This window comes from Apteryx rowi, unplaced genomic scaffold, assembly GCF_003343035.1.
Source record: "Apteryx rowi isolate R43461 unplaced genomic scaffold, aptRow1 scaffold_407, whole genome shotgun sequence".
Lineage (NCBI taxonomy): Eukaryota > Metazoa > Chordata > Aves > Apterygiformes > Apterygidae > Apteryx > Apteryx rowi.
In genome coordinates this window covers 501576-512704 of record NW_020450598.1, presented here as the reverse complement: position 1 = coordinate 512704, position 11129 = coordinate 501576, and the positions used below count along the sequence as shown (strand labels likewise).

The 11129-nt window shown below is 41.2% G+C and overlaps 1 protein-coding gene across 5 annotated transcripts in view; it reads left to right on the top strand.

Annotated features, from left to right (window-relative positions):
• The first annotated feature begins 770 nt into the window (after positions 1-770).
• Positions 771-11129, top strand: part of TRAF3IP1 (TRAF3 interacting protein 1) — a 51003-nt gene continuing 40644 nt past the window's right edge. For 4 of the 5 annotated variants that reach the window (XM_026075606.1, XM_026075607.1, XM_026075610.1 and 1 more), the window contains exons 1-6: positions 771-939; positions 1797-1865; positions 6531-6692; positions 8506-8670; positions 8793-9260; positions 10578-10655. In XM_026075606.1, coding sequence (XP_025931391.1) covers positions 817-939; positions 1797-1865; positions 6531-6692; positions 8506-8670; positions 8793-9260; positions 10578-10655 — 1065 coding nt within the window. In that variant the 5' untranslated portion in view covers positions 771-816. The remainder of the gene's footprint in view (positions 940-1796; positions 1866-6530; positions 6693-8505; positions 8671-8792; positions 9261-10577; positions 10656-11129) is intronic. The other variant, XM_026075608.1, reaches the window with a different exon arrangement.

The window sequence follows — 11129 nt, the reverse complement described above, 5'->3', positions numbered from 1 at the left end:
AAGCACAGGGCTGCCATGAACCCCAGTCACGCAGAGCCGGTCTAGTGCTTCCTCGAAGCTTTGGTCCTGCTGCGCTCATGCACTAGGAGTGACCTGCATATCCATGGTGGAAACATCATGGTTTTCTAGATTGACTTATTACCAAGACAGCAAGATAAGCCATATCATTGTATAAAGAGCATTGGAACAGAAAACACAGTTTTGACCTGCGGGGCAAAGCAAAACACTTTCTGTAACACACCACGTACGTGCCTGGGGGGGTTTCTGGGCAGAACCATGGTGCAAGGGCATCCATCCTCCCTTTGATCCCTGGCACACAGTGGGCATCCCAGGGTGGGGTGCACAGGTTAAAAAGCAAACAGATCCTAAATAAAGCAACACCCTCTGCACCCCCAGGTACCTGGCAACCATAAAGCCACCTGTGGCAGCACGAGGCAGCCCAGCCCAGGTCTTTAGCACCCCCCTCATGGGACTCCCTTGGCAGCTGGGTCCCTCAGAGCCAGCGGGGCTTCAGGCCCCACCAGAGGAGGCAGGGACCGCAGGGCATGGAGGCGTATGTGGGAAGGGCGGTGCTGCACTGGGGGCCGAGGCGGGGCGCCCTGAGGCAGGCACAATCTTGCCCAGGCCTAGCATGGGGGAGGGCAAGGCCGAACATGGCTGCGGGTGTGTGTGTGGGGGGTTGCTAGGGCCGCGCCGCTGCGCCTAGCAACAGCTCGCCGGGCGCTGCGCATGCGCAGTGAGGCTCCCTGCGCCGCGGGGCAGGCCGGGAAGGCTCGAAGCCGGCGGCGGCGGCGGCGGCGCGGTCCCGCCGCCGCTATGAACGAGGCGGTGGTGCGGCGCACGCAGGAGTCGCTGGGCCAAGTGATCCGCAAGCCGCCCCTCACGGAGCGGCTGCTGAGCAAGCCGCCCTTCCGCTACCTGCACGATGTGATCACCGAGGTGGGCCCGGGAGCCCGGCCGCCGGGCCTGCTGCGCTCCGCCGTTGCTAGGCAACGGGGCCTGCCTGTGGGCCTGCTTCCTCGGCGGGGGCTGGGGGGGCCCCGGGCGCCCCCTGCCGGGCGGGGCGGCGCCTCGCGGGGACGTGYCAGGCCGCGGGGAGCCGGGCTGTCGCCAAGGCCCCTCGCCTTGTGGGAGCGGGGGTCCCTGGGGGGCCGCGGCCTCCCGCCGCGTGCCCGGGGGGGCGTCGGAGCCCGTGGCCTTTGGATGAGGTGACGCCGGCGGGGGCCGCGCATCTCCCTACAAGCCCCAGGGATCGCGGGGTGCTGCTGGAAGATAGTAAATGCTAATGAAGTTTGCATCGAAGCAGCTTGATTTTTCCACCTCCCCCTTAAAATGAGGCTTAATTTTTATATTTATTGAGCTGCCGCTTTTGTATATCGTTGAATGTGAAGAAATCAGTAAGGGAGTAATGGAGAGCTGCGTTTAAATCGTACACCTGGCTGCTAACTTACCGCTGCCCTTTGAAAAGCATGTGCCTAAATCTTCTGGATTCCCAGACATCAAGGTTAAGGATGGAATTAAGTGGGAAGGGAGGCTCGAACAGTAAGGAAGGAGTAAGTTGCACTGAAACACGTTCCAGAGCGTATTCAGAGGTACAGCGCACCTTTAAACCTGCTCTAGAACTAATTCTAAATGATGTAGCCTCTTTGAAAGTAGGACTGAAAGATTTGCTATTGCCAGGGAGTTCACAAAGACCATTTTTGTCCAGAAAAATTGTTTGTTCGTTGTTTGCTCAAGTGTTGTTCAAATGGATTGTTCAAGTGTTCTTAACCCAATACTTTTCCTCTGTTTTGAAGGTAATTAGAGTAACAGGTTTTATGAAAGGACTTTACACGGATTTTGAATTGAAATCAGATAATGTTAAGGTGGGTATTAAACTTCCTTATTTATTTGGTTTTAATGTTTAAAGGATTCTTTGAAACTTGCCACAAGGTATTTTTCATTATATCTGTGTTCAGTTTCAAGTGATTGTCTTTAGTTTAACGTTGTGAAGATGCAGTAGAAGGTATTGCATATTGGTTATTTTATGTAGTGCAAAAGGAGAATACCTACAGATTGCATTCATGGTGTTGCTAAGTATATGGATACAAACAAACAGTCTTGTGTAAAAGAACTGTCTCTGTACAGATCTCAAAACAGTGAGATCTAATGTATGGCGAGATCTAGATTTCCAAAGTACTATTGTATTACAGATAATAATAACCATTACGTAGTAAGATTGCCTTGAGGTAAATAGCCACTGACAATAAAACTATAGACACTAGGAATCCATGCACAGCTCTTCTAAGAGACTGGTGGTCTCTTGACAGAATGCGTATTTTTAGGTTTATTGCTTATATATATATATATATATACACACACACACAGAGTAAATATTTTTGCTTAATATTGTGGGACTTTCTGAGGAGCTCATCTGGTATATACAATCTGTAATAGTTTTATCACTATCTACAAATACCTAACTACTGAAAGAGGAGGTTAATGTTATTAATGAAAAATGTTTTTGTTGCGTACAAGAGTGACTCTAGTCTGTGTTTGCTCTTCTTCCCCTGTCTGCCTCTCTGCTCAGCCAGAGATGCTGACTTCTGCAGCTGCAGACTTGATTTAAAACTAGACTGTCATTTGAGTTTCCAATTCATGGCAAGTAACGTAGCGTTTGCATGTTCCTGGTTAGAAAGCGATGTCCACTGGGGATTGTTTAGTGTAACAACTACAAATACAAGGTCTATAAGCCTATATATACAGGTCTATATACAATCAGTTGCATAGGTTGTTTATGCAATTTGTGCAGATAGTTACTATTCTGATATGTAAATTTATTTCTGTGGATGTTTGTATTGTTGTTTAGATTACTAACATCTGAATCAGTTATACAAGGGATTGATTGTTTTTGTTGGTACTTTCCCTGTTGAAGCTTGTCAATAGTTCTGTGATGAGGAGCAGCTTAGTGCATGCTGTTTCTTGTTTGGAGAGCTCTGTGCGTTTTGTTCTTTGTGAATTGAAAAAAAACAGATTTCCTGGCAACTATTAAGTAGATCTTTGCTTCTGTATTTGCATTCCATCGCATCTGTGAAGTTACACCAGCCTCTTGAGTACCTTTCTGAGAATTTCTTCTACAGTGCATGCGATCATGGTTTTCATGAGTTCAAGTAAAGGAGATCAAAATGCTGCAGTTTTGGGACAACATCTATGGTTCGTGTTCCCCTTTTCAAAACACAGGTCAGGAGGAAGACTCAGTGCCTACAAGATGCTTCATCAGTGTAATCTCTGTTGGAGTTTTAGAAAATCGGGAGAGTGATCTTCTTGTGGTGAAAAAAGGGGAGGAATCTTTTTGTGGAGACCAGTGCAGAGAGTTAGAGACTGAGAACAGCAGTTGGAGTCCATGTTGTGAATAGCTGTATATATTTCCATGCGAAGGTGATCTGCTTTAGGTAACACCAAGGGATGATCCTCATCTGGTGTGAGGATCTTGGCAATGGATACATAGACCTGGAATGGGCAGGATGCTCTCAGAAAAAGGAAAAGTCTGTACCCATTTTGTGAATAGTCCTGATGCTGTAGTCCAGAGTGCTTGCCGTGGGAGGGGAAAAAATGGAGATTGTTCTTTGGAAGCTGGTTGTTTAGTGCAGTTGCAGATCACTAGAAGCATAGCCTGAAGCTAGGAAAGTCCAAGGCCATGGTAATGCTCCTGGTCTGACCTCTGTGGCTGTTGGGACTGCCTCCTATTTTGGAAATTCCCTTATGAGCTACACATAGTGTCACGCATCAGTATGTGCTGTAACAGGCTTGTTTCTAGTTTCAGCTCACCTCTCCCACATGGACTTAACAGTGGGGTTTTAAACTCCAAGCATCCAGCATTTCTTCTGGGCTGCCTTTTGTGGCTTCACTGTTAGGATAATGGGTAGTGCTTGGATAGCTGGTCAGGCCAGGTCATAGCCCCTCCTCCTATGTAAAAAGAGGTGGGAGGCAGGCTGGAAGCATCCCATGAGCCAAATCTGGCCTGCAGAGCATTCAGTTGGTCCTTGCTGAGTTGTAGTTTGTTTCAGGGTCGTATAGGCAAAGCAATTAGCGTGGCAGAGACATGAGGAGAATTTAAAGTGTGAAGATTCCTGATTTGTCAGGACTCCTGGAACAAATACACTTTAACTACTAACTGCACAGTTAGTTGTTACAGTACGATACTGTACAGTAACTCTACAGTATGGCTGCCTTCATGTTTGTCAGAAGAGTTTGTCCTCCTGTAAGTGGAAAGATTGGATATCAGACTTGCTAATTTTGTCTTTCATGTCAGCTTTATTAAAAAAAAAAAAAAAAAAAAGCTTACCACAAAGAATAGCATGGATACCTTTGTTTAACAGAAAAGAGCCTTTGCTGAATAGTTTTTAAGTTCTCAGCCCTGTTTCAGATGTTTCTATTTTGATAGGACTTTATTTTCTGATGCCTGTATGAGCTGTAGATTTCCCATTGGGGTCATGAGCTTTCTGATCTGGCTGGAAAGCACTGATTAAAATAACTGCTAAAAATGACAAGGATGTAGGAGAAACTTTCGGATCACCTTTATTTGAAAATGTGCTTAGTTTGGAAGAGAGTCCTTCCCTAAATTCCCTAAATTAATAGACTGCGTATGTCCCTGAAAGGAGAGACAGCTATTATTATAAAGGAGGTTGCAGTATTTCCGTCCTTTTGTTTTTGTATGCAGGGAGCACTGGTGAGGGTGTAGTGCTCTTGATGTTAATGGAGACAATCTCAAAATCCTAGCTATGTGGCAGTTGTTTGTTTTAATCTGTTCAGAAGAGTCAAAGATGGGGAGTACCCTGACTCTGGAGACTGTCTTCCCACGTGTTTAATTATCATTCTCATGCTTGCAGCAGAACCCAGCTTTTGTTTATGGATCGGCTTTGGGACTTGAGATATCGCATAGACTGTTCTGGTAACCTCCAATGCTGCCGGTCTAGATAATGCTACCAGATCGCCTTTAAAAATTATTGACCTTGTTCAGCTAAGATAATACTCGCTTCTTTTACTTCCCTTTGTATCGGTACCGCTGTCAAATTGGATGCAGATCACTCTGGATCTGGGCACCTGAGATACCCAGATAGTAAGTGCAGTGCGAAATTAGGTGTTTTATTGGATAATTATGGCTGCTCACTTTTCTAAAGTAACTGAAATGCCACTGGTCAGCTTTTCAGTTATCAGTCTGAAGCCATAATTTATATTCTTTTCAAAAGACGCCTACTAAAATGCACATACAAAATTCTTCTCACATGGGTTTGCTTTTCAAAAGGCTGGTATAATACCTTCTTTATCTTCACTCATCAGCGTAAAGGATGAGTAAGTAGACTTTTGTGCCGGGACTGGTAAAAATTCCATGAATTTTATGATGTTTTATTAATAAAACTTTTTTTTTCCCCCCAAGTATTCTGCAGCTGCAGAGATTTCACATCATAATTTCATTCTCCGTGCAAGGAATCCCCCAGGATTTTTCACTTGGGTGGTAAAACCAACCTGGGGGTTGTGAGAGAGATTTTTTTTTTTAATGATTTTTTATAATCACCAAAAGGTATCATCTTTCTTGGAGGGTAGTTGGGGAAAGTTGTTGTCAAGGTGTAATTTTAAAACTAAAACACATTCGGTCATATATGCCTGTCCCTATTTCCCACCATCTTTCGTATGTTTTCTTTACTCACTGTTAAGTCTGGTTTACAAAGTACAAGTATAAGCATGCAAGTCCCACAATTTAGAATCATATAAGTCCTGTAACTTTGGGACATCTGTGTTGAAAAGTATTCTGTGCAAGAACTGTTTCTCTGAGCAGTATCTGCAATAACAATCCTGTTGCAACTTTCAGAGATTCTTTTGGAAATATTTGCATGATTCTTTGAACAAAACCTAAGGTTCTTTAATATATAATTTTTGAAAACAGAATGCTGGAAGTCTTACAGTGGTCTTAATGTACTGGAGTGAAATGATAAGCGTATTAAAAAAATATGAAGTTATCCTTTTAATTTGGCCATTCCAGTTCAATATACATCCATTATCAAAGTTGTCATTTCTTAATCAGAAATGAGTAACTAACTATAAAGCAGAGGTAGTAGCCAGTTTTCCTGACCCTACAAACCACATGCCAAGGTCTTCACCTGGCAGGCAACCTCTGAATACGTGGCATGGCTTGGAGGGTCAAAAAGAGGTAGAGAGATTTGAGGAACAGAACTTGTCCTTTATTCTAGGCTCAGTCCTTTGTTCCAGGCTCAGAAGCTGAGCTCAGAAGAGGCCCTTCCTTATACTTCGGGCAGCACTAGGCTGGGCTTGCAGCAACCCAGGGCAACCCAGGGATGGTGATAAAGCAGCTCCTGATGGTTTGCCCTCCAGCTTGCACACCTTACAAAGCCTGCTCGTGAGCAACAGTTTGGCTGCTGCTATCATAGACGCTTTCTGCAAACGTTCCTCCCAGCAGAGGTTTCCTAGCTTTTAGCTGATATATGGAATTATTTTAAAGTATTAGTATTATTTCTTAATTACTGTTTTACCAGGATAAAGATGCCAAAATCAGCTTTCTTCAGAAGGCAATTGATGCTGTTGTACTGGTAACAGGAGAGCCACTGTCGGTAAAACCAGCACGTGTTGTAGCTGGACATGAACCTGAGAAAACCAATGAATTACTTCAAGCAATTGGGAAGTGTTGCTTAAATAAGGTATGACGTCGCTATTAAGAGTTTGTCTCTACTTACAGTAACGTCTTTATTGAGCTGTTCTATATATTACCAGAGCTCAATTTTTGACAGACTATATTGACACTCATCCACTGTTTCTATTAACACAAGATGCGTTGTGTTGGGTCACCAGTTATATTATTAACAGATATATAGTACCTGATCCCTCACAGAGTTTAAGCTGGGGTCTCACACAAATGCATCTTGGATAGATGATTGCTTTTAATTTATACTGTTTTCTAATTTTTACCTTATTCATTGGTCATGTAATACAATTTCTTAAGTTTGAGGCAGAATATGAAGTTTCAGAATTTTGAACTTTTGAATGCAAACTCATTAATTATGCATCTTCATATGAAGAGATGCTGCTACCTTTGATTGATTTTTCTCAGATCTTTAATTCTCTAATGAAAGTATTTTTTTCCAGTGAGGTACCTTTTTTCTGAATACAAAAATGCAGCAAAGGGGAAATCTGATAACCTGTTCTATAAAACCTCAGAGGCATATTGTTCTTAAAATAATTGTTAAATTAAAGATAATAGGGAATCTTTGCTTATACAGAGCTACAGAGATTTTGAAATACAAAGGTATTTAAAATTCTTGGAGTAATGAGTGTGAAAAAATTGTATATATTGAACTGTGAAATACCACAGTGTTTACAGGCTGCCTGCAGGTTTGGATTAGCTTTGTCTGGTAATCTACTAATATAAATTTGTTATTTTGTTTTAATAAGCTGAGTGGTATGAGTTTCTTTCTTATGAATTGCTTGAGCTCAGGAAGGAGGAAGTTGATAAGCACTTGATGGAATAGCTTTGTAGAATGTTGTGATGAGATGTAGTATCCAGAAGATACAGTCTAATCATTTGAGTTAAGATAATTAGCCCCTTGACCTTCATTACTGTGAAATATAAACTTGCTGTGCGTTGTGGAAAAATTTGCTTCAGACTCTAACTTGATACTTTTAGTGTTGAGCTGAACATACTACTTGGAGTTGCGTAGTTCAGGGAAATGTTTCTGTTGTACAGATGTGAACATCCAAATGCTAAAACCCACCAAAATTCATAGTTTTGTTTTTACACACCAAGAGTCGAGCCCCGGGGCAATATCAGTTTCAGTGACCTAAAAGATATTGCTGCTTCAGGAAGGAGAAGGAGAATTCTAAAGATAATGTGATTTTTTTTTTTTTTTAATATACTTAAACTCCTTGCCAGTTGGACGTTGAAACATGTCTTTAACTTACTGTCCAAATGACCTGATAAAAATGTTTGTTTAAAAAAAATTGCAGAACTGAATTAGATGCAAATGCTTTTTAAACTTTGTAACTGAAGTTTATTGAAAGTGGTTCTTAATGTAGATTTCTCTGCCTTCTTTTCTTAGCAACTGTTTCTGATTGAATAAGTATTAGGTAAAACTGCAGTGTTGCAAATACAACATCATAATGTTATTTTAAAAAATGTTTAACCAACCTAGCAGTTGTGGTTTGAGGCTTGACAATAATTTACATCAACATTTTGAAAAAAATGTAAGCCATTGCAATGAGAATTGCTATTATGCTGTAATACAAAAAAATACAATATATTTATATAGTTCTGGTGCATAGAGTCAAATTATTGCAAGAATTACAAGGAGGTGTTTGTTTTAAAAGAGCTTTAGTATACAAATGAAAGAATATTTCCAAAAGAGCAGAAACATGCTTTATTTTAAAAAATCTTGTTGATTGCAGAGGTAGAAAGAAAGATGGTATTTATTAAAATAACTTATATTCATTTCAGTGAGATTTTTCTGTTCCTTGCAGCTGTCCAGTGATGATGCTGTAAAAAAGATCTTAGCTGGGGAAAGAGCTGATGCTAAAGGAAAACCTCCCTCGTCTAAGTCTCGAGATAAAGAAAACAGAGAATCCAGAGCAGAAGACCAAAAAAGCCATAGAGATAAAGAGATAGGGATTTGCAGCTTTCCTGGGGTAAAGCGACTACGCCTCTGATTTATTTATTTATTTATTTAAACCTCACATTTTTTTCTGTGTAAAGTAACTGTGTGATAGAGTTGCCATATATTGAAGCTAAATTTTTACTTTATTTTTAGGGTAAAGGGGACTCTGAAATTAGAGACAGAAGCTCCAGCAGAGACAGAAAACCCAAAGAAGATTTGAAAGAAGAGAGCAAAGAAAGAGAAAAGGAAAGTGATAAACATAAGGATAATGAAGACAGGCGCAAAGACGCTGAAAGGGACAACTTTAAGGAAGGGGAAAAACAAGAAAGGGAAAGAAACAAAAGCAGAACAACCAAGGAAGGAAGAGAAACAGAAAAAAACAAAGGAAAAGGAGACATAGAACGAGAAAAAGATCTCGAACGTGATAAAGGACGGGAAAGGGAGAAAAAGAAAGAAGGAGGAAGAGAAAAAGACAGACTGAAAGAAAGAGACAAAGATAAGGCTAGGGAAAGAGACAGAGATAGAGAAAGGGGAAAAGACCGGGAAAGGGATAGACGAAGGGACAGAGGAAAAGATGGGGAACACTCAAGAGAACATGGAAAGGATAAAGCAGAGAAAAAGGTAATAGAAATCTTACTTTGGAAAAAAAAAAAAAAAAACTTTGGGCATGCTGTGGTAGAGTTTGAATGTTTTTTCTAGTAAGCTGGCATATTTGTATTCTCTGTTCATGTAACAACTAAAGTACTTTTTTTTTAACAGCAATTGCTCTTGTTAAGTGAAAGTTTCAGTACAGACTTGTTCTGGTAAGAGTATGACTGAGGCTGTAAGTGTAGCTTCCTGTCACTGTCATATTATATCTTCATTTGAGCCGTTAGACTCCCCCGACTGTGCTTTTTCATCGTCTAATAAGCAGCTCCTTTTCTGCACTCTGCTTGTCTGAATTCTCCTGATGACGTGAGATTCTGTTTGGCAGCGACAGGTTGCAGCGACTGCTGGAGTCATGTACTTATGTCCTCTTGTGTCTCCCCAGTAATGCATGCTGTGTTTGCAGCCATAGTCAGCTCTGGGGAAAGAAAGGGTTCAAAAGAAGAGTTCTGGGCCATAACTGATCATTAATATCTCTCAAGTTTACTTCTTCCACAGTAGGACACATAGGATGTACGTCATATATATGCATCATACATCTGTATTTTTCTTCTGGCCTTCTAGCCAAAGCTGCTCATTTCCGACTTGATTTTTGTCTTGAAAGAACTGAAGGGAAGCCCATCTAGATCAAATTATTTCCCTCTTGCAAGGATGCTCTATTCGTGGTGGATTCTGCAAGTATTGTTGCCTGTTTGAGAGGGAACACATTTCCACCATTATCCCATACTTCAGGCCTTCTCTGTGTAAAGTCCTAAACTGCCTTAAGAGCCATCTGCTCATTGCCTTTATTAATACTCTTTTCTTCTCCTCTAAATATTTCCTATTTCTGTTGTGTTGCATGCTGTTTCATAGTAGATTCAGGGATTAATAGACATCAAGGGTACTTGCGTTAGGTAGTAGCTTAATTCTGTTAGATGTGAGGAAGCACTTCTGTCAGTACCTGTCTGCTGGCCTTAAAGATTTTTCCTTTCATGGTTTTACTCATAAATAACAATATTTAACTATGAATTTTATTTGCTTAGGTTCTTGGTATATTGCTGGTGTCTGATGCCATCTTGGCTTTAATACAGGCCGTGCATTTTAGCACTGTCTGAGACTTCTCTGGGTTTCAGGAACAGACAGGGGAGGCAAATTTAAGAAGGTAGGTTGATAAATAAGGATACTGTTGTAACTTGCTCAGTTCTACTGTATGCTCATTTCCCCTTTCAAAATTTTCAGGTAAGTGGCTTGCTCCTCAGCACATACACAGCTTCGTGGTTGAGCACTTGAGTCTAAAGCAATTATTTCTTTTAGTCCACAGATTCTGAGGAACCTGTACTTAGAAAAATGGAGAGGCCAACTAAAGACAGCAAGTACCAGCCAGATAATGAGGTTAGTAGTACAGAAGATCTGGGAAGGTGAAATACTGAGAGTGCTGCATTTTAGAATGGTTTGGGAATCTGCATGTAAGGTAGGTAGGATTGAAAAATAAGTAGATGCCAAGTTTAGAGTTCTCAAATGGGCTCTGTCAACTTAAATCAAGGATTTCTGTTAATAGATTTATTACACTGCAGATAATGCTGGTTTACTTCCTCATCTGTTATGTTTTTGTTTTTGAATTTCTCTTAGCTTGAACAACAACCAAAAAAAGTCTTCTCAGTTAATTTCATTTTCCAGATTTTTAGTTCTGTGTGCTGATGTTTTGGGTACTTCAAGAAAATATTTGTTTGTTCAGAACCTTCTGTTTATTTCTGTGAATCTTTCCTTGAAATCTGTTTGATTTTTTTATGTACTTTAATAGAAGTTACCCTTTTGGGAAAGAAAATGAGTCCAGTGTTGTGCCTGGGGCCTGTGTTTTGGAGCTGG